General features: G+C 38.3%; 2 protein-coding genes across 7 annotated transcripts; both read left to right on the forward strand.

Annotated features, from left to right (window-relative positions):
* The first annotated feature begins 23 nt into the window (after positions 1-23).
* Positions 24-6,375, forward strand: slc68a1a (solute carrier family 68 member 1a). Of its 4 annotated transcripts, XM_077550544.1 has the most exons (10): positions 24-372; positions 1,079-1,160; positions 1,710-1,918; positions 2,982-3,061; positions 3,135-3,584; positions 3,663-3,783; positions 3,897-3,993; positions 4,078-4,249; positions 4,356-4,549; positions 5,455-6,375. In XM_077550544.1, exons 2-10 carry the CDS (start codon positions 1,082-1,084, stop codon positions 5,694-5,696), a joined length of 1,644 nt encoding a protein of 547 aa, XP_077406670.1. In that variant the 5' UTR covers positions 24-372; positions 1,079-1,081; the 3' UTR covers positions 5,697-6,375. The 4 variants fall into 4 exon arrangements, with proteins under 4 accessions (XP_077406670.1, XP_077406671.1, XP_077406673.1 ...); XM_077550545.1 differs by lacking the exon at positions 1,079-1,160 and having other exon boundaries at positions 28-372; XM_077550547.1 differs by lacking the exons at positions 24-372; positions 1,079-1,160 and adding an exon at positions 1,191-1,412.
* Positions 6,376-6,522: 147 nt separating this feature from the next.
* LOC144038234 (rho GTPase-activating protein 15-like) lies at positions 6,523-26,868 on the forward strand. Of its 3 annotated transcripts, none has more exons than XM_077550542.1 (17): positions 6,523-6,682; positions 7,706-8,209; positions 16,968-17,396; positions 18,745-18,987; positions 19,055-19,291; positions 20,448-20,534; positions 21,962-22,029; positions 22,127-22,214; positions 22,450-22,551; positions 22,623-22,721; positions 23,963-24,059; positions 24,132-24,260; positions 24,370-24,468; positions 24,548-24,625; positions 24,808-24,939; positions 25,912-26,017; positions 26,126-26,868. In XM_077550542.1, exons 2-17 carry the CDS (start codon positions 7,841-7,843, stop codon positions 26,295-26,297), a joined length of 2,535 nt encoding a protein of 844 aa, XP_077406668.1. In that variant the 5' UTR covers positions 6,523-6,682; positions 7,706-7,840; the 3' UTR covers positions 26,298-26,868. The 3 variants fall into 3 exon arrangements, with proteins under 3 accessions (XP_077406668.1, XP_077406667.1, XP_077406669.1); XM_077550541.1 differs by having other exon boundaries at positions 7,790-8,209; XM_077550543.1 differs by lacking the exons at positions 6,523-6,682; positions 7,706-8,209 and adding an exon at positions 13,086-13,272 and having other exon boundaries at positions 26,126-26,866.
* Positions 26,869-27,221: the final 353 nt, after the last annotated feature.

Raw genomic sequence — 27,221 nt, forward strand, 5'->3', positions numbered from 1 at the left:
GAAAATTCGTGTGTGGGTTGTGGGGTGGTTGATCGATCCTCAAACATAATTATTGTATTTCCCTCACAACTATTTTCTTTTGCAGCAAGGGTGAATGAAAAACCCACTCCCAGTTCAAAGACACGGCCGCGTGGGAGCGCTACCGCCTCCATCGCCGTGCTTGGAAAATCTCCTCACCGCAAATCTGCCGCGGTCGTCCCGGCGACGAGAATCCCTGCTGGGGTTGACGTGACGTGGACACCCGGCCTCCTTGCTGGAGCTCAAGAGCTGGACACGACGGCTTTCCCCGACCAACAAGCGAACAAGGACCCTCGAAGATAGCTTTCCCGTGAGCTCAGTTCATCTACTGGGCGTCGTTAACGTCTCGCCGTCGTATGTATCTATTTTCTTTTACGATAAATGTTTCTATGCGCTTCCGGCTAGCTAGCTTGATTACATGTTTTCATGGCTAACTATCGCTAATTTGGTGTTAGCCACTTACCCATTTTGCCCAACATGACTGGTTTATTGTAATTAAACGGACTGTGAGTTGACGTGATAGCTCTAAAAGTAGCCTAAAGGGCTTGTGCTTATCCTTTTTTTCCTCAGTTTGGCCATGTTTGTGTCACTTTTCGCCGAATTAGCTTAGCTCTATCTTACTTGAGCTGTTCTCCTTGCTTCCAACAGGTGTTCAAAAGTTTTTGGTTTTTTTATAAGCAGGACAATAATGCATCACATAGTTGTCCTCACGATGGTACATTTGTTAAGGGTATTTTTGGGGGAAATGTGATTGTATATACATTAATATGGTTCTATCTATTCCAAACACAAATTAGTATCAGTGGGCAGACCAAACTTGACAGCGGAATAATGTATAGGATTCCTGTTGTGTGTGTATATTGTTTTGTCTTAACTTGTTTAGTAGCAGGTTCTACAGTAAGCTTTTCTGATGCTTGGTGGTGGGACAAACTGACATTGCAGCTCTTCTTGTGTAGCAGACACACATAACACTTTCCCCCCCTAACACTCGATTTTTTATTTATTTAATATTTTTGCATGCTGTGATTGACAAGTTTGCTCCCTTTTGTTGTCCTGCTAGTGCATGTCCACCCAACCTGCTCGTCGGGGCCCCATTAGAGCGCTCTCCAACTCCCAACATGTCATTGCTGTGTCTGGTTACAGTAAGTTTTGTTGATACAGACCAATATGAGGTGCCTGGTGGCAGCTAGTAAGGGGCCCAAAGCAGGAGTTATCGACGACACGTTGCAAATTATTGAGCAGTGCTTTGTCATTGATATGGGTCGATGTCAGCTGTCCACTGGGGCCCCAGGTAATTGTCTGGCTTGTTGAAAAAGGAAGCAAGTAGATGATACTTCTATATATTATTGCTGCATAAAAAAGATCTGAAGGTTGGAATATAGTTGCTTACAAAGGTAACATAATGGTATACTGAGGTATGTGTTTCCAAGCCGAGAATATTTTCCCGAGGTTGCCTTGCCTCCCCTGGAGAACTGCATGAGAAAATTGCCAGCAAGGCCTTGCATTTTGACAAATAACCTCATCAAACTAAATTGTTGAACATTTTCCAAATTACTTTATTGACCAAATTTCCCTAGCTCTAGTACATTGCAAAAACATTTGAGGGTTTGTATGCGAAATGACAACTTTCTACCAAACGCTAATGGCAAACTAGCCGCGCTAAAAATAACCTCCCCCCCCTTGCTTTGCAGGCTATGATGAGGCGGTGACCAGCTGGGGCTTGAGTGACGGCGTGGGGAAAGGAAGAATGGGCCGCAGAGCCGTCGTCATCCCCACCGCTGTGCTCTACGGCTCCTTGGCCCTCTTCACTTCCATCCTTCACAATGTCTTTCTGCTTTACTATGTGGACACTTTTGTGTCCGTCTACAAGATCGACAAAGTCTCCTTTTGGCTGGGAGAGGTGAGTGTGTATGCTAAAACTGCCATAATACATCAAGTGAAAATAAAAATCAATATTTAAAAAAGTAATAATTTAAAAAATTAAATACAGAGAAGGTTATGTAAATGGAGATAAAAACATAGAATATATGAATACAAACATTTTTGAAAATTTACACACAAAAACATTTTTTTTTAAATATATATACATATCGGAATTAAACATCAATCAATAAATACAATTTTATTTGTTTTTACTTTCACTTTTATTAATTTTTTTCTTTTTATTTTGACAATTCTGGTCCTCCATATTATGATTAAATGTGGAAATAAATATAAATAATATAGCTGACCTCAAAGTGCACTGAAGGAGGTGCGACAGGCAGCGATGCCAAGCAGCAAATCAAAATAAATATATTAATAAAAATAAATGTCAATCAATAAATACCATTTTATTTGGTTTTATTTTCACCTTTATGTATTATTTTTGGGCACTTTTGGTCCTCCATATTATAAATAAATACAAAACTAGATGAATAAATATAATTAATATAAATCAAATAAAATTATATTTGTTTTTACTTTTATTAATTTACTTTTTTTTTTTCTGGCAGATTTGGACCGCCATAATATAAATAAATGTGGAAATAAACACCAAAATATATAAACAGAATTAAATATCAATCAATCAATAAATTACTTTTTTTTTTTAAAACACATTTTTAAAAAATATATATATATTTTAGCATTTCTGGTCTTCCATATTATGAATACATGTGGAAACAAAAATAAATATATAAATAGAGCTTAAACATCAATAAATAAAATTATATTATTTTTTTATTTTCTTTGCTTTTTTTCCTCTTTTTTTGGTCCTCCATAAACTCCTCGCTTATGAAGGACCAAAAAGAAAAAAATAATATAATTTATTTATTGATGTTTAAGCTCTCTTTATATATTTCTTTTTGTTCCCACATGTATTCCTAATATATATGGAAGACCAGAACTGCTAAAATAAAAAAGTTTTTTTTTTTGTGGCATGCCCTGTTCTATATTCCGTGTTCTGAGAGCGCGTGTAATTCCAGACGGTGTTCCTGCTGTGGAACAGCCTCAACGATCCTCTCTTCGGCTGGCTGAGCGATCGCAGCTTCCTCAGCTCCCCTCAGTGAGTGTCCGCCATCCTCCTGTCATCTCCTTCAAAGGCCACGTTGCCGACCGATTGATTTGCCGCGGCGCAGGAACGGAGACGAGGTGACATCTCCAGAGGTGGTCCTGAAGCGGCTCCACGCGCTCTCGTCCAGCGGGCCGCTCTTCGCCCTCTCCTTCCTGGCCTTCTGGGTGGCGTGGGCCAGGCCGGGCCTGCAGTTCCTGCTGTGCCTGTGCCTCTACGACGGTTTCCTGACCATGGTGGACCTCCACCACAGCGCCCTCATGGCCGACTTGGCCGTGTCGGCCGCCGACCGCACGCGTCTCAATTTCCACTGCTCGGTGTTCAGCGCCCTGGGCTCCTTCTCCGTCTTCTTGTCCTACTCCTTCTGGGACAAGGAGGACTTTTCCGCTTTTCGCGTCTTTTGCGTGACTCTCGCCGCCTTCTCCACCTTGGGCTTCTTTGTGGTCTCACGGTTGCTACGGCAACGTTTTCAAAAAGAAGTTCGCCCCAGATTGGATGAAGTGCACACGCTCAAAGAGTATGTTCTCCAAAAAACAACTTGGGAGACTTCAGTCGTGCACGTCTTACATCTTTTTCCTGCTGCTGTGTCGCACAGGCTCAGTGTTGGCCACGCCCCCTTCACCTCGCCAGAGCGACCCGTCACCGTGCGGCAATACATCAAGCAACTCTCCAGGCACAGGAACTTCATGTGGTTTGTCTCCATGAACCTCCTCCAGGTGATCCCATTATCATTTTTAAATATTACAGTTTTGTGAATTGTTGATTTTCGGAAGTGTTCCACCATTGCAGTATTAAGAATGTGCTTTTCCCGTTTGTGTGTTGAGTGCAGGTGTTTCACTGCCACTTCAACAACAACTTCTTCCCTCTTTTCCTGGAGCACCTGCTGTCAGACAACATCTCCGCCTCAACAGGCTCCATCCTCCTCGGTAAAAAGAACAAAAAAAAAACAAATCGCTCTCCGTTAGCTTCACACGAATGTGAAGGCGGCCATTTTGTTTCTGCTCACGCAGGCATCTCGTACGTGGCGCCGCACCTGAACAACTTGTACTTCCTGACGCTGTGCCAGCGCCACGGCGTCTACCAGGTCATCCGCTGGCTCTTCCTGCTCAAGCTGGGACTAAGCGTGGCCATGCTGCTGGCCGGCGCCGACCACGTCTATTTGCTGTGCATCTTCATTGCCAGGTGCGCTCAGACCTCTGACGTTGTGTGTGCACAGTACGGCACTGCACTGCATTCATATACCGCATTAACACGCGTTTAACTGTCCTTCCTCGTCTCTTCCCGCCAGCAACCGAGTGTTCACGGAGGGAACCTGCAAGCTGTTGAAGCTGGTCATTTCCGACCTGGTGGACGAGGACTTTGTGGTGAACCGGCGGCAGCAGGCGGCGTCGGCGCTGCTCTTCGGCATGGTCGCCCTGTTCACCAAACCCGGGCAGACGTTAGCACCTCTCATCGGCACCTGGGTGCTGTGCGCCTACACAGGTACGGGATGGCAACGTAGGGCTCTTCGCGCTTAAGTGGTTTTAGCATTTGGTCTAATTATAGATGAAGAAGAGGTGCCAGTGAGTGTGGCAGCCATTTACAGCACTTATCACACTTAATTGCCGTTAAGTGTTGTTTTTGCATTGTGCTAATCTAAAGGCTGAAAATACAATTTGGGCATTTTTAAGTTAAACATTGCCATTAAACGATTATTGTTGATTAATTTGACAGTTGATAACTTGTTGCATGTCTAATTAACAATTTATTTATTTTTATACCAAAAACTGTGATTCATACACACGTTTCTTAAAAATGATTTGTTTAAAAAAAATAAAATAAAAATAAAAATAGCACCAAAAATGTGCTTACACATGAGGTGAAGTCTCTCCGGAACTTCCGCTAACAACCAGGCTAAAACTTTCCAACATGTCAGTGGAGGTGTATCACTTCAACAGACAGTCTTTCCGTTACACCAAATTACTTTACGTTTTGGCGCCTTCTTCTGGATTTTTAGAGCATTACAGGAAGCGCAAAAAACGTAATTAGTTGACTTATTTCTATTAAGTCCGTGGAACTTGATGCAAATTACTCCTAAAGAAAAATTTGCTAGGAAAAAAAATACAGTTTCAAGGTATCAAGTTTGTGATATCAAGAAAAATATAATAAATGGCAGAAGTAAAAAAATAAATAAATAAAAATGAAGCAACTTTTGTACTGAATGTTATCGGTTACTTTTTCTATTTTTAAAAAACAATTAAAATCTGATTTTGGTAGGGGGGGGAGGCATTTTTTATTTTATTTATTTATTTTTATTTTGTCATTTATGTTTTTAAATGCCGCTTTTCTCAGCCCTACTAACACCACGCTGTCATAATCCAGATCCCTGACAGTGTTGTATTCCACAGGCTACGATATTTTCCAAAGGGAACCGGAGAAGGACTCCGTTGTGGACGCCTCCTCAGGCGGGGAGTCGCCACCGCTGCGTCTGGGTTGCTTCCACATGCTGGTGTTTGTGCCCATCACCTGCGCCTTGTTGCAACTGGCCGCCTGGTCGCGCTTCACGCTGCATGGGCGCAAGCTGCAGAGCATTAAGAGCATCAGGCAGGGCTCCCAACACGGCGGCATGGTGGACGTCAAGGCCATATGATGATGATGATGATGATGATGACAGGGCCGAGCTGCACTCCGACACTTTTTGTTGTCTTTTTAGGCTTTGATATATATTATATATATATAACAAACAAAAAAGAAGTTAACTGGAAGTCATCGAGCCGCAGCCCTTGTGTGTAAGGATTGAAGAGGAAAAAAATTGCACAATGACTGATCTGCTCTTTGGGGTACAACCTAAAGGCATATTTTAAATGAATGACACCTGCCTTATTTTTTAACAGAGTATTACATATATTTATACTGTAACAGGTGACTACAGAATCAAAAGGACCAATACACGTTTAATGCCAACCGTTCATTGTTTTTCGAATGAACATCCACTTGATTTTAACATCAGGGAAGAATACCAATCTGTGTATTTGAATTGTAATTGTATTTAATTTTGTTTTTGAAGAGTACTGCATGGAAGTTGAAGTTATTGGAAGAGTTACTGTTTACATAAAGCATTGAAGTGTGTTATCAGATAATATTGATGTTTTTGTTTGTTTTGTTTTTTCACAAAACTGCCATTTTGTCTGGTTATTATCCTGGTGACTGGTTAAAGTCTACACTGCCATTGCTGCTTTAACAGTTGAACTTGATTCTCAGTGATTGGATTTTTGTAATTTTACAAATGTTGTGCCATTACCAAAAACAATAAAATGACATGGCCAAAATTCGAATAGTGATTAGTGTATAATTTTGCCTGCCATCCGACACTAAAAGAAGAAATTTTCGATCACAAACACTATGATGGCACGTGATGCTCACCTTGATGTGTTACATGCAAATGCGGCTGTGCAAAAAGGCGTTATATTTACAAATCGGGAAGTTGTCTCTTACTTCCCACTTGTGGCTGGAATTGTTTTTTGAAGCGCTTGGGACAAGCAGACTGGCATCCTCTCGAACGAGTCAGAGGACACATTTTTAAACCCCAAATCGGTTTGAGTCATTGACCATTTGTTGTTTTTGTCTCCTTGTTAGGTGAGTACGGAGTTTACGCTAGCAAGTAAGCTACATTCAAGTCGGTGTTTCTCATTTTTATGTGTATGAATGTGAGTCATATACGTTTGTATTTATTATTAATAATGTTCGATTTTAAATTACATTATGTGTCTTTCGGAAACGCCGGACATGACCTCATGAACTTGACAAATGTACATCTAAAAAAACGACTTGTAAAATCCTGAGCAGTGGTTATTTTTATTTTATTATTTTTTTTAATACCAATTACCACCTAAAAAAAATAAACGTAGCTCTCCAAGTACCACCATATGACCATCTTTAACACAAGTTTCTTTTCTTCCAGCAGTGTATTTTAAGTTTTGAGATATGTTTAATTGAGGTGTTGTGCAGCCCATGTGTTTTTTTCGTCTTCTTTTTTTGTAGCATTATACCGCGTTACATTGTAAAAGTGTTGACAGATTTGCTTTTCTAGTACCAATTTTGCGGATTTTTAAACCGCTGGTATTGCTTCTTTTGTAAACGCGTCTAATTTCATAGGAAGAAAGAATCTTAAGCAATATTACATCACAAGTGTTTTAAAGAATATGTTAAAAAAAAAAACTTTAATAATAAAAATAAAAAATCCCGTAGGGCCCAAGTAGTTCATAAAAACATTTTGTATGAGCCAGTAGGGGGTGCTAATGATCAGAATGATGCTACTTATGCTTGTGCCTTTTTGTGGGGCTGATGCCGATATTTGGCAGCATAAAACTCTAAACTGATTAATTAAAAAAAAAAACAAACATATATATAACTTCTCTTTCGGTACTTTTACACTTACAACTTTAAAGATATGAATTGCATGTAGACCATTTGACTTTAACTATGCTTTTTCCTTTAGTATTTATTTCCAACAGAGATCGGCCAAATTTTTTTCGGGGGGTGGGGGGGGGGGGGGTGTTTGAATGTCATTGCTGTCTTATGTCATAATGTATTGTGCAAAAATAGTTTTTTAAAAATCGACCGTTTTTTAAAAGTTTATTTTTTTTTTTTTTTTTACAGGTTTTAGATAGGCTAATTGGCTTGTAATAGGCTGGCCCCTAATGACTACATCAGTGTCTTTATCGTGTACCCTTTCCCCCCCAGCTTCATGGTCTTGATGCTGTTTCCCTGACTGACACCACTTGTTACCAAAATATGGAGCAGGTGTCAGTAAAACCTGAGTTTGAGTACAACACCCACGATGGCCGCCTCGTGTCCATCAAGCCCGACGAAACCTACTTCCTGCTCTCTAGGACCAACGAGCACTGGTGGCAAGTCCGCACCAAGAAGGATGAAACCAAGCCCCTGGAGCTCGATGCATACACGGCGAGGACGGTGGCCCGTGAGGCTTTAGGCGATTCCTGCCGGTTCTCCACATTTGGTGTGTGTGGCGCCAAAGCTGAGGTGACACCCGAAAGAAGCGCGCACGATAGAGGAGACGCACCACACGGAAAAGTGGAGATGACTGTCAGAACGGACGAGGAGGATCCGCCGCTCTCTTGTGGCATCATTGGAACACAAAAGGTAGGACAAAGTCATTGCATCATTTGAAAGTACACAAGACACACACAATAGAATGAGCAGCACAATGGGCATTGAAGTGAATCAGAGTGTCACTAAGTGTCATTAACTCGTTCGCTGCCATTGACGGCAATAGACGTAAAAAAAATCATTTGAATTATTTCTATTTAACATTTTCCCCACTTTTGTCAACAAAAGTATGAAAACCTAGAAAAAAATTTAATTGTACATTTAGAACAGATATAAAATTTGCAATTAATCTTGAGTTAACCATTGATTTAAAATAAAATAAAAATTAGGGGCGTCAGGCGATTAAATTTTCTTATCCTAATTAATTGCATGATTTCACTAGTTAACTCACGATTAATCACAAATATTATATCTGTTCTAAATGTACAATAAAAAAAATCTAGGTTTTCTTACTCTTGTTAACAAAAATGGGAAAAAATGTTAAACTAATAGAAATAGTTCAAAGGAATTTTTTACGTCTATAGCCGTCAATGGCAGTGAATGAGTTAATGTATGCGTTTATAAAGTATAAAACTATAGTGCTATTTTTCAACAGAATTGAAATGAAATGAAGTGGTGCGTTGAGAGTTTAGGTGGTGTGACTGAGGAGATGTTTGTGTAACCAGCTAATCAACATGTGAATGAGGAGGAGGAAGAGAAGGAGGAGGAGGAGGAGGAGCCTCTCAGTCATGAACACCAACTGATGAGTTTTTTCCCCCCTTCATTGAGTGTTTGGATTCACTTACAAACTGCAAGACTTTTTACGGGGTATTCCACTGTTTAGTTTTCGGAAGGTAGTCTTCGTCTCGGCCGCGAGAGCTTTTCGACGACAGCTGTTTGGCAGGTGACAGGTGACAAACAGGTCCGGTGGGCTGGCTGGCTGACAGGCTGTCAGGAAGGAGTTAAACTAGGCGGCCGCCACGCCCAAACTAAACTGCAGCTTCCCGAACGTGCACCCCGGCCTCCGCCTCTTCCTGCTCCTGTTCCCAGGAACATGCTGCCGTCGCCCTAAACAGTCGAGTTGTTGGATGTCACCTGTTTGAACAGCAGGTGAGGGGATTCACATCTGTTTCCGGGGGGAAAAAAGTGACGTCAAGGCGCGCAGGTGACTTTTTTTTCTCCAGTGTCTTCGTCTGTGTGTGTGTACAATCTGGCATTTTGAGGCTTGTGTGTAAGTGTGTGAATGAATGAGACCCTTGCTGTCAACATGCCAAGCGTAGCCCCCCCCCCCCCCCCGGCTAATGGAGCGCCGTCGCCATGGTGACGTCAGGAGGGAGCAAAAGGGAAGGTGGGAGGGCGTACGTGGGAGCGTGTGGCGATTCAGAAAGTCCAAATTCACTTTCTAATGCTTTGGTGACCACCGAGCATTCTGGGATATGGTGTTTTTTTTTTTGTAATGGATTTGCAAACTTGTTAGAGAGAGACTGGAAGAGTCACAGAAAGGCAGTGAGTTGTGAATTTTGCCTTTCAGGCTTCAGCTCCTTCAGTAAACTATGTAGAACGTGCTGAAACATTTGAAGTTCAGAGAAGATCTAATTTCACATCTGGTTACAGCATATTTTCGTTTTTTTCATGAAATTTCACCCAAAAGCCCGATATCGCTAACTTATTGTGCGTTGTGCATTTTCACATTGTTTTTAAGGGGAACATATATTTTTACATTTTATATATTATATATATATATATATATATTATATTTGATATAATATTATATTATATATAATATTGTCCAAAAACATGGTGTTCATGTATATGTAGCAAAAGCAGTGTTGTATCTTTATATTGACCCAATGTCACATGTACAACCGTACATGAGAAAAAAAGGCAGCACAGTTGGAGGGATTACTTGTTTACGTTTATTCATGTTAATTACTAATGTATTTTTGTGAACATTTTGAATGGCACATGCTAACTGAGGCGCTGTGATGTCATTTTCACTCGACAGCAAGTGGCAGTACACAACAAAATGGCTGCTCGCTATATTAATCCGAATCCGGGTTTAAGACTAGTGGGGGCACATACAAACAGATTATTGTAAAGAAAGTTTTTGACTTGACTTATCCTTTTAAGTATCATGTAGATGATTTTCTAAGAGAAAGTTCTTATTTCCACATTTTCAAGAAACAAAACAAAAAAAAACTTCTCACAAGATGGTGGAAAGCTCACCTGTCACACAACATTAGCTACACCCGCTACAGCACCTCTACAGAGATAATAATGCTCCGACTTGATTGACGGGTGTTTGTTTAGGAACGTTACATACAGCTGCACTACATCATTGTGAAGAGCTGTTATTAATATTTTTGACGTAAATGGCAACGTACGTGAGCAGGACAGGAAAGTGCTACGCTAAGTGAATGCTACATAATACCAATCAGGTGATTCTAGGATCAGAAGTTTAGGGGTGCTGACATTTGGAGCCAGAGCACATTTGAAATGGGAGCGTTAGGAATTTGACTTTTTACAGTACACACACAAAATATAAGTTTTAATAATAACGGGCATCCAGTCAGTGAGCTAGCCAGTAGCACCCTGCCTTTAATATTAGCACATTAGCAAAAAATGTCAGCTAACTCCTACCTAACAACATAAACAGTGACCTATGGTTAAATGTTGAAATGAGCCTTGGTAATGATAATAATGTGTTGCTATTGAGTGGTAAAATTGAAGACATGTTTTTTATATTGTTGTTTAAGAAAGGTAGGGATATGCTGTCAAACTACTTAATGTGACTGGTAGGCAAGAGTACAAGCCTCGATGTTTAAAGTAGTTGAGTAGAGTGGGGGGTGGATCAAACCATTTTTGTGGCAAAATGAGTGGAGTTACTGTACTTGTTGATAGAATTTTTCTACCAAGTACTGTATGAATGTAACTTCAACTTGTAACACTTCAGCAGTTTGTTTGTTTTTAAAAAAATGACACAGAGTAAATCAAATCTCAAGACCTCTCAAATTTGAAGGAGCACCCCTGCAAATATATAATATATGATACCTGTCAATCAAAAGTTAGCTTTTGACGGGTGTACCTAATGCTGTGTCCCTGGCGAGCACACCATGTTTGAAACATTACATGCTGCAAAACTGCTCCAACAGGTATTGTCAGAGCTTCCTGCCCTGTCACACCTCTCTCTCTCTCGCTCTCTCTCTCTCTCTCTCTCTCTCTCTCTCTCTCTCTCTCTCTCTCTCTCTCTCTCTCTCTCGTCCTTTTATTGCTATTTGGAGCAGCGGAGCCCTTCACAAATTCTGCCTAGCAACAAGAGCAGGAAAATCTGAATAATCAGCAATCAAGAGTTGATATGTTGCTAATGCTAATAGCGTACTAGCTAATGGGTAATTAGCTAGCTGTGGTAAATATCAATCATTTCATGTAATCATTTCTGATTCGTTTCCAGACTTGACAAAATGACACCCACCTGCGAGAACATATGTTGTGCTCACAAGTCCCTAACCGGGGTGTTTTAATTCAATTTTGTGCTTCTGGAATCAAAGTGATTATATTTAATAGTTTTCTCTTTAAACATGAGCGTTTTTGTGGAACTCGAGAAAAGGAAGACATGTGTAATATTTTCTGTCATGGTCCCCTTGCAGTCACAGGAAGTACTAGTTGATCGCATGAGACTCCCTCCCCCCCCCTTGCGCCAATGGCTTTACTTTTGTCAAATGTGTTCATGGGCTTTCTTAGGCCTGTCTCAAACACAGGATTGGGGGGTGGGGGGTGTCATTCACATGGATCATCTCTGGCGTTTTGATGGATTCTGGGTCATGAGAAATGTGATGTGAGTGGAGAGAAGATGGTGGTGTAGGGGGAGGGAGCCAGGGGGACTCAATAATAGCCCGACTGTGTGCGCGCTGTGGCGTGATTTGGGCCCCAAATGGGTGTCCCATTGTGCGACTGCATGCCTGCTAAAGTGGTGAAGTAATCAGGTCCCATTGAAACAACATGCAGGAGGCTAGTCCACACCAAATACTTTTTATTTTTAACTGAAAAAATGCACTAAATGGAAAAATGGTTAATTTTTACTGTTGTAAAAGCTTTATCAACTCAGTTATCAATTTGGGAAATGTTTTAAATCAAATGTAATCGTGTTATAAAGATTTAAGAGAAACTAACATCTATCAAATACAGCTACATTTTGCATTAACGTTTCTAACTGTCATGTTTAAAGAGTTAAACACTCTATAATTCAACTTAAATAAGCAAATATTTCCCTTTGAAGTAACATTTAAACATCATATGAGTGTAAAGACAAAAGAGCAATACTGACACTTCCTCAATATCCTGGCAACACTGTTCCACCTCTGCCCTGTAGATGGCGGTAATGCGCATTTATAAAGTGTGAGTAACAGCCAGGAGCGACAATTGTTTTTTTTTTAAGTTGCCTATTTTCGCAAATAAACTCATAATGTTATTTTAAAAATTCATCTTATTGTTGAAAATAAATTATAATTTGAAAAAAGTCATGTTATTTCAAGAACAAATGTCGTAATTTTCAGAACAATGACATTAGTTGTTGGAATGGAAGTCAAACAATTTAAATAGGGAGGAAAAAAACATTCAGACTTGATTCTTATAATGTTTCTTTGAAAATTAATTTTACTGCAAGATATTTAAAATGGTATTTTTCCTCTTGATAGTTGTTTTATTTATTAGTATATTTAATCAATGTAATACGAAATATGAAATACTTATTACACAGCCATATTACGCAGCCCTACTTCTTACTGTTTATCAGTACAAACAAGCCGCACATGCTCTGTCTGGTTTCAGTTTCTATGTTTGTTCACAGACAGTTACCCTCTACCCTCCATCTCTCTACAGACACACACACATACACGCCCACTCAAACCCTTCCTGCTGAGTTGCTCGCAGTTCTCCTTTCTGTCTGTCACGGATGCACTTTGCTCGTCTGCCCCAAACGGTCTTTATCATAATATTTTGGCTCTTTGCATTCATCTCTAATGGGCGAGTTGTAGGCAAACATGGTGGACCTTTATGCCGGGGTTTGGCCGGGTCACCGGGCCCAGCGGGGACCGGCCCAGTCACTGGCATCGCTTCAGGTAGGTGTCGTGAGCTTCGATGGTGAAGCCTTGATGTTTTGGGTGTGAAGTTTTACTTTTGTGATGTGCTATATTTTTTTGATACTTGTTGACAATCAAGCCTGCTTCCTGCTTTGTCTCTATGCAGCACAAGATGGTGACTAAAACCCGCGCATTAGGTTGAATGTACTACTTTTAGACTCCTGTGCGTGAAGTGTGTAAAGCCCCAATTTGACATGGGAAGTTGCCAGAAATGCGTTTATTTTTGATTACGCCAGATGCAGAAAAGTGAAAGTCCAATGCAGAAGTGTGTTTTGGCGAGTAACGTCTGAACCTTGAATGTGGCAAGTGCTCCTACGTGGACAATTTGGAAGGAAATCCCCTTGTATTTTTGAGTTTCTGGAGCGCCTACCTGTCAAGCGCGTATACAACCAAATATGTTATTAGTGATGTGCCTATTTTGGGAAATGTCTCGATGAGCAAGTCTTAGTCGTATCGACTGACTGCAAGACAGAGACTCCCGAGTTTCTCCACTAATACATAAACAACTCAGCCTGCCCAATTTCCCGTGCAAAAGAACCGCTTTGACATGACTTCCTAATCACTATCATGTCAAAGCAAAAAGGTAAGCAGAGCTGCAGCGTTAACAACGATTAGTATTAGCTTCGTGTTATTATAATTTCTGGCTAAGTTGCCGATGTAGAGGTGGAGTTTGTATTTGGCCATGAGCTGCGCCACACTCCTAAAGGCTGCCTTCACATTAACTCATTCACTGCCATTGACGGCTATAAATGTCAAAAAAATTATTATAACTCTTTGACTGCCAGACGTTTTCAGAAAAGGGATGCCGTGGGTGCCAGCCGATTTAAGCATTTTTGACTGATCTTTTGACTGATCTTTCAAGGTCCACAGAAAATTATGTGTTTGGACTATGGAAACACACATACTACCAAATGAAAGATTGGACTCTCATCTTTCATCAGAAAAAAAGTTTGTTTCTACCTTATTCCGTTTTTTCAGTAATCAACAATAGAAAATGGTTAGTTTCACCTCTGTTTTGAAACAAACGTCTTTTAACGTCTTTGGCACTCCTCCATAGGATTTTACTAAACGTTATTTAACGTTTTTGGCAGTCAAAGAGTTAACTATTTCTATTAGTTTAAATTTTTTTATGAAAACCTAAAAAAAAATTCATTTTAACTATTTCTATTAGTTTAACATTTTTTCCCCACTTTTGTTAACAAGGGTATGAAAACCTAGAAAAAAATTTTTTATTGTACATTTAGAACAGATAACATTTGTGATTAATCGTGAGTTAAGTATTGAAGTCATGCAATTAATTACAATTTTTTTAAAAAAATCACCTGACGGCCCTAATTTTTAATAATTTTCTTTAAAAAAAATTTTGTTTTTAATTTTTATTTTTTTTATTTTTTTAATAATCCTTTTTAAAACAATTTATAATTTCTTCTTTTTTAAAAAAAATAATTTTAATTATGTTTTGTTATTTTTAATAATCTAATCTTTTTAAAAACAAAAACAAAAGATTATTAAAAATTAGGGGCTTCAGGTGATTACATTTTTTAATCGTAATTAATTGCATGACTTCTCAACTCATGACTAATCACAAATTTTATCTGTTCTAAATGTACAATAAAAATTTTTTTTCTAGGTTTTCATACCCTTGTTAACAAAAGTGGGGAAAAAATGTTAAACTAATAGAAATAGTTAAAATGAATTTTTGACGTCTATAGTCGTCAATGGCAGTGAATTAGTTAAATAAATGCCCAAAGAGATCCAATAAAAAAATGAATTGAGTAAAATGAACCTTTATTTAACCAAGGTGGGCTTTTTGAGATCAGTGAGCAGCAGGATGGCGCCGGCAAGACCCTCAAATAACATAATTATAGCGGCAAGAAATATGCTGTACAAATAAGTTTAAACTTCTTGAATGTTGGGGTATTTCGCCAAAAGCATTCCTCAGATATGTTTTTGACACTAGGAAACCGTTTTAAATGGTGGGGGAAAAAAATGCATGATGTCTCCTTTAAAGCTGCCTGGGTTGCCATTTCGACATTTTGACAACACAGCCTGTTACAACATAACATGAGCCTTTTTGTGCTGTTAAATTTACACGCAAACGCTAGTCGACACCTTATATGATGCGTTCAAGACTTCTTCTAAAGTAGGAAATATTCCATTTCAAATGATGTTTTGGAAAACCTTTGAAGGGATATGAAAATGTGGTAAACGCACGCTGATCGTCTGTCGTTGGTTGTTGTCCCTGATGAGTTGTGTGGTTTTGTGTGTGTGTGTTTATGGAGATTTAGAAGTTAGAAGAAAATTGAAATATCTCTGTGGTGGCGATATTGGGAGGAGCACTTTCTGTTTGTGGTGTGATTCTTCCGTGGGCACTTCCTGTGAGCTGACTCTACTTTTATCTTCCGATGTCTTTTTTTATTCTTAAAAAAAAAAGAAGATGTTTCATGAACTAAAAATGATATCTTCACCAAAATCTGATAATATCTCAAAATGATTGCACTGTATTAGGGCTGATTGATAAGTACTGTATGTCAACCCAAAAACTTTATTTACAATAATATTTGGATTAACAGTGCATTTGTGAAATATGAATTACGCAGCAAAATCCACCCGTTTTTATTCATGTGAGAGGGCGGCCATTTTGCCACTTGCTGTCCACTGAAAATGACATCACAATTGCTCAGGTAACATCCAATCACCGCTCACCTGTTTTCTGAATTTGGTCATGTGACATTCACAAGTGGAACCGTGATTGGTCATTATCTGAGCCCTGATCAACCGTGATGTCATTTTCAGTCGACACTACACTAAGTGGCAAAATGGCCGACCATAGGATGGATAAAAAGGAGTGGAATTTGCCGCTTAATTCATAGTCCACAAATGCAATAATAATCAGAATACTGTATTTAGACTAGTGGGGCAACTTAATACATGTTGTAGAGGAAAGTTTGGGGTTAACTTCCCTTTTAAGAAAGTAATACAATACATTTTTCTTTGTAACGTATTAGGCTGGGAATCTTTGAATGTCTCACGATTCGATTACGTTTTTGGGGATTGTGACTCAGTTCAGAATCGATTTTTGATTAAGAAAGATTTTTGATTCAAAATGATTTGATTGACAATGACTTTTGCTTCAATTTATAGATCGCAATGATCTACTCCAGTCTGACTCGCTAATGCTAATTGGTGCTCTACTCGCGGAAATTTTATCACTCAAAAGAATGGCTCCACGCTGCAAAAAAAAAACAACTTTTATTGGAAAAACTTGATCGTGACTTTTTCCTTCTACTTCCTAATGTGTCTAACAGTGTATCAGACCGCGTGGAACCACACTGCCCCTAAGTGGCCAAATCGGGTACAACATGAACTGCGCTCCCAATAGAGGCACACACAAACAAAGGGAAGACCGTATAAAATAATTTAAATAAAATCGATTTTGGGACATTTCAAATCGATTCTGAATCGCACTAAATGAGAATCGCGATTCTTATGAGAATTGATTTTTTTGGGCACACCGCTATAACGTATAGTATACAGCCATTAAAAGCTAAATATTATCATTATAGTGCCCTCCAACAATGTTTTAAATTTAAGATCAAATCCAAGGTCACTTGTAAGGTCAAGAGATGTAGCATTAGTGCTTGATCTAAAGCCTACATTTTTTCCCCTCACAGGTGGACGATGAGAGCAAACAAGCGCCCATCTACGCCAACGTAGCTCAGCTCCGCCAAGACCACACTGACTCGCCGCCCCACCAGGACGCCGACGGATGGGAGGTGCACTTTGACCCGGAGAGTGGTCAGGACTACTACTACCACTCTGCCACGGGGTATACCACCTGGGAAAAAACCCTCGCCGAATCGCCCCGTGACCCCGAGCCGCCTCTCCCCTCACCCTCCCGTTCTCCCATCCACTTCCTGTCCACCGCCTCCCGCCCGGCGTGGACGTCAGACTGGGAGCAGCTAGTGGATGAGCGCAGCGGGTGCCCCTACTTCTATAACGCTATGTCTGGGGAGACGTCCTGGGATCCACCGGAGCCGCTCAGCCCGTACCCGCCACTGATGGAGCCCATGAACATGCACCGCTTTTACCAGGACGAGTCGGTGAGGGCCTGACTGGCTGCTCTACTTCCAGTTTTAGCTTCGCTCAGGGGAAGACGGCTAATGCAGCCTCCTTTTTAATGGATTTAACCCTTGAGTGATGCCAATCGTTCCCGTTTGACAAACATACAGCAGTAGTTCACATGACTCCTGTCCTCTATGAGATGTTTGTCCTTGTTTTGACTTTCAGGACTGGCAAAAAAATGACTAATTGAAAAGGTTATGGTTAGTGGTTAGGGCAGGGGTCTGCAACCTACAGCTCTGGAGCCACATCTGGCTCTTTGGTCCCTCTCCTGTCGTTTCTGGAATTTTTTTTTAGAAATTATTAATTTATTTGTTTACATTTTTTTTTATTTTTTAGATAAAATATTCTTTAAATAAATTATTTAGATAGAAAAAAATGTATAATTAAATATTTTAAAAATGTCAAGAGTCCAATTTTTTTTGAGTTGTCAGAAAAAGACATACAAGGTAGATAAAAAAGTTTTTTTAAATGACTTTGAAATGTCCAAAAAGAAAGCTGAAAAGCAGAAAATTACCATAAAATGTCCATGAAATTGCCAAAAATGTTAAAATTAAAATTAAAAAAGGCAGAAAAGAAAATGTGCAAAAAGTACCGGTAACCATAAAATGTCCAAAAATAAAAGAAGGCAGAAAATTACTATAAAATGTACACAAATTTGCCCAAAAAAGGTCATAAAACTTATTTTAAAAGGCAGAAAAGAAAACATTAATAAAATGTCCAAAAACTAAAGAATTCCCCAAAATTACTATAGAATGTTCACAAAATTGCCCAAAAAAAGTCAGAATTTTTTTTAAGGCAGAAAAGTTAAACCGAAAATTACCATAAAATGTCCACAAAATTGCCAAAAATGTTAGAAAATTTAGAGCAAAAAAGGGGAAGAAATAAAAATAAAAAATAGCCATCAAATGTCAAAAAAACGAAGAAGAGAGTCAAAAAATAATCATCATGTCTCCGTAAAATTGCTAAAAATGTGAAATTTGACAGAAAGGCAGAAAAGTCTAAAAATACATGAAAAACAAAGTATGAACAATTACAACCCCCAAAAAATAATCCAAAAACGGAAGACGAAAGGTAGAAGAAAATGAATCTCAAAGCATTGGATGCTGCATAATTTTCTTTTATGGAGCAGCTCTAATTAGCTCTTGGGCCCTCAGTACACTAACACACTGTTTCTAATATCACAATGTTCAAAAGCTTTGCTACTCCAGACATCTTTTTTTATTATTCATTTGGCGTAAAATGACTTTTGACAGTAAAGATGGCTGCCCTCTGGGTTTAGGGACTGGGGGTCAAGGTTTCTTAACTCCGTTCCTCTCACATTCCCAGCCTAAACTACCCGAAGAAGACTACCACTCGGAAGATTACCCGGCAGGTGCCGATGGACCTGATCCCGATGAGGAGCCCCTGTCCATGGGGTCCCCCGCGTCCTCCAGGGAATACGACCTCTCCCACGTGAGCCGTGCAGTCATCCCCCGGGCCAGCCTGGACCGCAGCACGCCTGCTGGCTGGAGCCTCAGCGTGGAGCCCGACGGCACTTGGGTGTTCATCAACGAGCACACGCTAGAGCAGGTAGATTGGATTTACGGCATAGGGACCAAACCCTTGCCGCAAATGACTCATTTGTATTTCATTCCAGTGGGTTAAGTCTGTGGACGACCTGGGCCAGACTTACTATTATCAAAAAGATGGCTCCAGATCTCAGTGGACCCTGCCCGATGTCAGTGCGACCTTTCAAGGCGGCCCCCTGCAGGCGGTCCCTGCGTCGCCGGGACTGTCCCAGGAAGAGAACGGCGTGGAGGCAGACGAGGTCATCTTCAAGAATTGGAGACAAAACATAGCACCAGCACAGCTTGCCTCGGTCCAAGACGACACAGTAGGAGCACTCATACACCGCCAGGAAATACTAACAATGTTTATATTGATTTGATTATTTTCATGAAACCGTCAGTCATAATTTTCCCTACATATTTTTTCTCCCCAAATTTTTCCTTTTTAACTCATTCACTGCCATTGACGGCTATAGACGTCAAAAATTCATTTGAACTATTTCTATTAGTTTAACATTTTTTCCCACTTTTGTTAACAAGAGTATGAAAACCTAGAATTTTTTTTTATTGTACATTTAGAACAGATAAAATTTGTGATTAGTCATGAGTTGAGAAGTCATGCAATTAATTACGATTAAAAAATGTAATCACCTGATGCCCCTAATTTTTTAATAATCTTTTGTTTTTGTTTTTAAAAAGATTAGATTATTAAAAAATAACAAAACATAATTAAAATTATTTTTTAAAAAAAGAAGAAATTATAAATTGTTTTAAAAAGGATTATTAAAAAAAATAAAAATAATTAAAATTAAAAAAATATTTTTTTTAAAGAAAAGATTAGTAAAAATTAGGGGCGTCAGGTGATTTTTAAAAAAAATTGTATTATATTGATTTGATTATTTTCATGAAACCGTCAGTCATAAGTTTCCCTACATATTTTTTCTCCCCAAATTTTTCCTTTTTAACTCATTCACTGCCATTGACGGCTATTGACGTCAAAAATTCATTTGAACTATTTCTGTTAGTTTATCATTTTTTCCCCACTTTTCTTAAAAAGTGTATCAAAACCTAGAAAAAAAAATAGTGTACATTTAGAACAGATATATAATGTGTGATCAATCTATGAGTTAACTATGGAAGTCATGCGATTAATTACAATTAAAAGAAATTAATCGCCTGACGTGATTTAAAAAAATAAAAGATTATTAAAATTTAGGCGGCGTCAGGTGAATCACATGACTTCACTAGTTAAGTCACGATTAAACACAAATTTTAAATCTGTTCTAAATGTACAATAAAAAAATTCTAGGTTTTCATACTCTTGTCAAAAGTGGAAAAAAATGTTAAACTAACAGAAATAGTTCAAATGAATTTTTGACGTCTATAGCCGTCAATGGCAGTGAATGAGTTAATCACCATAAATGCTGTCGTAAACATTAAAGTGCACATTTTGACGCCGTGCTCTCATTGGTCTCTTGGCAGAGGTTCTTCCCGACCCACCAGAGGACCACATCGGATTACAGCAGCGACAGCTCCAGCACGGGAAATTCCCCCGAGGCGCAGTCTAATGTGAGTATCCCGGCGGGACTCGCCGCCAAATGAAGCGTGCGTATTATTTTTTTTTTAACAACGTATTTTGTGCCCTTTGAAGGCTCCTGGGTTTCAACTCTGGAGAAACCCTTATTACCTGACATCCAGGTGGCTGCGCTATAATGTGGGTTGTTAATATGAGAGCCATAGATCATCAATGGAGTATTGATCTATGGCTAGCGCTGGGTGTGCTAATGCTAATTCATATACCACCTTGTTGTTGTGATCTTCGCACTAGCGGTTGTAGTCAAATAAATGAAAATTAGATTAGGCCGTCCATACCCTAACTTGTTTGCATGCTTGACACGCGTTTGAAAAGGTTTATATGCTCATTGCTTGCCATACGCAAAGTCATTTGATGTTCACTACGCTGATTCTTTGTTTTGAGAGCTTTCCACACAAAAGAGGTTAAAGGTCAAAATAAACTAGCATGCCCAATTTTCAGCCGTCTCCAGACTTTGCGAAAAGCAGATAGAAATCCACTTGGTTGATTTGTTTTTGTTTGATTTTACATTTAACATTCATTTTATAAATATTTATTTGCTTGATTAGGATTAAATTAACTCATTCACTGCCATAAATTCATAAAAAAAAAAAAATACAAATTAGGGGCGACAGGCAATTAACATTTTTAATTGTAATTAATCGTATGACTTCACTAGTTAACTCACGATTAATCTCAAATTTTCTATCTGTTCTAAATATACAATGAAAAAAAATCAAGGTTTTCATACTCTTGTTAACAAAAGTGGAAAAAAATTTAAACTAACTCTTTGACTGCCAAAAACGTTAAATAACGTTTAGTAAAATCCTATGGAGGAGTGCCAAAGACGTTAAAAGACGTTTGTTTCAAAACAGAGGTGAAACTAACCATTTTCTATTGTTGATTACTGAAAAACGGAATAATGTGGAAACAAACTTTTTTTTTCTGATGAAAGATGAGAGTCCAATCTTTCATTTGGTAGTATGTGTGTTTCCATAGTCCAAACACATAATTTTCTATGGACCTTGAAAGATCAGTCAAAATGCTTAAAATCGGCTGGCACCCACGGCATCCCTTTTCTGAAAACGTCTGGCAGTCAAAGAGCTATTAGAAACAGTTCAAATGAATTTTTGACGTTTATAGCCGTCAATGGCAGTGAATGAGTTAATTATAAATAGCATAAAAATAAGAAATTTGAAATTAAAATAAATATTTTGCAAGCACAATGTAACTTTTTTACATTGTTACAAATGTTTGCCCACTTCTAATAAACATAATTATATGTAATTATTTTTATTAGATCACTTCACTTTTTGCTGTCATTTTTGCTCACGGTTTGTCCCACATGTTCATGTAAGAGATCATGTTAACCAGCTTTTGTATTGTCCCTGTCCTGAAAAAGAAGTCTCTGGTTGGATTTCAGGCACCGAACTTGGAGAAGGCGGGAATCCTGAACAAAACAAAAGTGTCTGAAAATGGCAAAAAAGTCAGGTGAGTCATACCTTTCCCTTTAGGTTTGGGGTGTCGTATTCGAGAAACTTTTTTCTTTTGCTTTGAGTGTGTCTGGTTTCACGCTGCCCTCTGGCAGGAAAAACTGGGCCCAGACCTGGACTGTGCTGCACGGAGGCACGCTGACCTTCCATAAAGACCCCAAAATGACATCGCCAGGAGTTTCGGTAGCTCCGTTTTTTTTTTCTCACATTGTTTACGAGGCCATTGCACAGCTGCGACGCCAGCCAGTTTCACTGAACAAACTGATCTGACTTTATGATTCCCAAGAAATGATAATAACTCTTGTCCATGTGACTCAGATGAAAAAGCCTCTGCCGCGAGTTGACAGACATTTTTATCGCAGGAATGCGGCACCACCTGTTTTCTGTCCATGCTCACTTTTTTTTTCCCCGTTCGAAGAGCAAGACCAATCAGATCGCCCCAGAGGTGTCGGTGGATCTGCGAGGCGCCATGATCAGCTGGGCCTCGAAGGATAAATCCAGCAAGAAGAATGTTTTAGAGGTACATTTACTTCTATTTCCTTCACAATTATGTGAAATTTGAGCTAATTGACGTTTGCACTTTTATTTCAGTTAAAAAGCAGGAACGGTCTCGAGTTTCTGATCCAGTACGATACTGAGAGCATCATCACCGACTGGCATAAAGTATTATTGGATACCATACGGCAATTGGTAAGTCCTCACCGAAATATTATGTTATTGGTATCAATGTCATTTTTTTCTTTATATTAATTAAATTCAACTTTTTTTTCCTGGATTAAATATTTATGATTGAATCTTTGTAATTATCTATTTTTAATATTTTTGTTTTTTCATGTCTCTATTCAATATTTTATGTTTTTATTTACTCCTATTGTGTTATTTATTATCATTTCTTTAATTTAATCTTTTTATTTTCTGTTTAATATATTTTTGATAGGTTTTGTTTTGCTTTTCAATATTAACTCATTCACAGCCTTTGACGTCTATAAACATAAAAAAAATCATTTAAACTATTTCTATTAGTTTAACATTTGTTCCCCACTTTTGTTAACAAGAGTATGAAAACCTAGACATTTGAAAATATATATATAATAATTTGAAAAATAAATAAAAAATTATTAAAAATTAGGGGCATCAGGTAATTAATTTTCTTAATTGTAATTAATCGCATGACTTCAATAGTTAACTCTCGATTAATCACAAATTCTGTTCTAAATGTACAATACATTTTTTCGAGGTTTTCATACTCTTGTTAACAAAAGTGGGAAAAAATGTTAAACAGAAATACTTCAAAATAATTTTTGACGTCTATAGCCGTCAATGGCAGTCAATGAGTTAATATTTTTTTTTACTGTTAATGTTTTGTTGTTTAATTTGTTTTAAAAATATATGTATTTGTAGTCTCTTTTTAGTTTGATTTGAACTTTTTTAATTTAAAATATATTTTTATTAAAAAAAAATTATTAGATTAAATTATGTTTTTATTAAAAAAATGGATTAGACTAATTTGTCCATTGATTTTTGTATTGAGTATTTTGTTGACTCAGACATTTTTGGTATTTTAATATGTTATTCATTTGTGGTAAATATTTTGTATTTAATAATATTTTTATTTAGTATTTTTAATATATTTTTTAATCATTTTATGTAACGTAATTTTTATATACCGTAATATTTATTTTTTAAGATTTTTTTTTCTCCATTTAACATTTTTAATATTTTATAATTATTATGACTGTGACTATTATTATTAGTTTATGCCACACAATTTGTCACGTTTTTAACTGCCTTGCTGGCTAAAATAAAATGAGCTAATCTGATTCTCATGTATCTTGGACATCATGGAGGAAAAGCGTGATGATAGCCATGCAACAGGACTTGACATGACATGACACGTGACATAGCCGTGTAATCGTCTCTTTGTCTTTCAGGAGTACCAGGACCACCACTCCGAGGAGGAGGACGGCAGCAACCTGTACGAGAAAATCAGCGTCCCAGAGGCACAGATTGCCAGCGACTGGCGCAGGGGTGAGCTACAGCTACAATAAGAAAGTCGTACATGGCTACAATTTTATTTATATATATATTTTTTTTTGTCAGCCTCCAGGCCGAGCGTCGCCAGCACTAGCGGCGGCGAAACCGACCCAAAAAAAGTTCGCACCAAGTTGATGAAGTTCCTCATGAAGCGGCCCTCGCTTCAGGCAGTCAAGGAGAAAGGATACATACGAGGTGCAGTGAGTTATTTACTGTAGTCTACTTGCATCAGGGTCGAGGTGGTCGAGTGGGGAAGTGATCCTCCGCAACGAGTAGTTCGATTTAAATTCTGTCCTGCCTGCAGACAACGTTTTCGGCTGCCACCTGGCCACGCTTTGCGCGCAGGAGCGGACCACCGTTCCCAGCTTTGTGGAGAAGTGCATAAAAGCTGTGGAGAGGCGAGGTAACGCATCCACCTCCCACCGACGAACACAGCTGCCAGCAATCAGCCGACCGACTACATTAAGGTGTTGACGTTCCAGGTTTGGACATCGACGGACTCTACAGGGTCAGCGGGAACCTCGCCGTCATCCAGAAACTGCGATTCAAGGCGGACCACGGTAACAATGGCGTTCGTTCTAGCGGTCATGTCATGTGACTCAGCTTGATTGGTCAAATGCTGTCAAAGGTCACCAGCGGTTCCATCGGAATGGAGAAACCGTTGCTCAATGTCATAGGAAAAAAATATTCTGATGAGCTAATTTCTCACCCAGCCCGATGTTGTTGCTGTGCTTCCCAACAGACGAACTGGACCTCGAGGACGGCCAGTGGGAGGACGCTCACGTCCTCACTGGAGCGCTGAAGCTGTTCTTCCGCGAGCTTCCCGAGCCGCTTTTCCCCTTCCACCTGTTTTACGACTTCATCTCCGCCATCAGTAAGACGAGCTTTTTGGAGCAAAGAATAGCAGTAGACAATTCAAGTGATAACATACGATTAATGATGAGAATGCTGACTTTTCATTAAAACGATGATAGAGGTAGTCATTGAAATAAATATTGAAAGAGTTTAGCTACATGATATAAGGACAAACATTTCAATTATTTCACTTTAAATGATTTATTGCCATTTTTAAAAACTTACTTTCCTATTTTAGTATATAATTAGTCTTATTATGTGATACACTTTGTGTTTTGTTTTTTTAAAGATGTATTTTCCATGTTCAATTTTAATTCTTTACTTGTATGATACAACAAAATATTTATATAATTTATTTGTTATTGGATTATTTATTTGGTGAATTTGCGCTTCAAAAGCAGGATTTTAATGAAGTGAAAATAGGTTATGATATTTTTTAAAACTATTTGTTTTATGATTAAATAAATATTAGTATTTATTTAATGGAATTAATATTTGTTTTTTAATGAAGTGTTAAACAAGTTTTGTCACTTGTAAATGCAATAATATGACATATTAGTCTATAATTATTTGTAAAATTATTGTCTAATTCTTATTTCATTAGAACAATTTTAGTTTTCCTCCAAAATGCTGTTTAGAATATTTTCATTATTTAGCCCGATGAGAAGGCCAAACATTTGGTAAAAGACTTTACGGAATATTTTTTCAGCAATTTCTACATGGTTTTATTTTTTTCCAACTTCAAAACAAGATTTTTGAATTTTTAAAACGATAAAAATAAAATAAGTGTGTGTGATTTAGTTTATTTGAAGCAAATGCTGTGTCCTGTACTTTGATTATTAAGTGTCAATCTGAGATAATAAACATGAAATAAATACCTCAAAATCAAGCATTATTATCTTTTTAAATAAAGTCTAATTAATGAACTTTCATTTTCCATGTTCCTAATGTTGTGCCTAGTGAGTGTATTTTTACTTTTTTGTTGTTGCAGAAATTTCTGATTACAACATAAAGTGGCGTAGCATTTATGACTTGGTCAAAGCTCTTCCCGCCCCAAATCACGACACCATGAGCCTCCTTTTTGGACATTTACGGAGGTCAGCGTCCATTTTGTGTTCACGTCTCGCTCGCTGTCATATAGTCAACTCATGCTACGGAAATTTTTAGCGGAATGATCTCATTGTTTCCATTTGTCGTCTCGTCAGGGTCATCCAGTGTGGCGAAGACAACCGCATGACAGGGCACAACGTGGCCATCGTGTTCGGGCCCACGCTCCTGCGACCCGAGGCAGAGGCAGCCAACATCGCCATTCACACGGTTTTCCAAAATCAGATTGTGGAGTTCATTCTCAACGAGTATGAGCGTCTCTTCCACTGAAGGAGTTCATGTCTTTTATTTGACGATTAACACGGCACTTCTTGTGACTTGATTGTAATATAGAAATGTATACAGCTATTAATATCAGCAAGCCGTTGTGAAATAAATCTGATATACTGTAGAACGTTTGAGTAAAACTGGATATCTATGCTGTATTTTTGTCTAAAGACAACATAGAACAATTGTATATATAGATTAACAGACTTGAGAGGTGGTCACTGAAGGAGATGTTTGTTCTGTAAATAGTAACAAGACAACGTCGATATGCTGAAAGTTGTCAAGACTGTTATAAGAACATTCTATAATAAAATAACTTTGTAAAAAAAAAAAGAAAAGACTTATGATTATATTTATTTGTAAATTATTTTTGTCAGCTTCGGTGAACCTAAAATGCATGTGTTTGGAATGTGGGACAAAAAAAAATTCGAACCCCGAGAGTTGTCTATCAGTGTCTCGCCACAAATGTGTAAGCTACAATGGCACATGACTTAAAAATATTATTTGAAACTAAAATTTGGATATTCTGTGGGAGCATTTAAAGTAGTGATGGGAAAATGAAGCCTCATGAAGCACTTGTGATATTTTTTGACTCCTCTAGATGGCACTATTGGCTTAAAAAGGCAGTGGAAATGTAATACATTTTCATTGCACTAGCCTTTATATTTGAACCAAGAGCACCATCTAGAGGAGTAAAAAAAAATAGTAAAAGTGCTTCATGAGGCTTCATTTTCCCATCTCTAATTTAAAGTTTAGCTATTGTCCAGTTTTTTTTCTCTGAGGGCCACAAACAGAAGGAATGAAGGGCCACTTTGAAATATATTTATCACACACACCAAATTCAATCAAAAAATTGCATATTGTTTATAATTATATATCACAGTTTTTGGAAAAACTGCTGCCTGAACAGTTTTCTATCAGGCAAAT

Source organism: Vanacampus margaritifer, chromosome 18 (genome assembly GCF_051991255.1).
Source record: "Vanacampus margaritifer isolate UIUO_Vmar chromosome 18, RoL_Vmar_1.0, whole genome shotgun sequence".
Lineage (NCBI taxonomy): Eukaryota > Metazoa > Chordata > Actinopteri > Syngnathiformes > Syngnathidae > Vanacampus > Vanacampus margaritifer.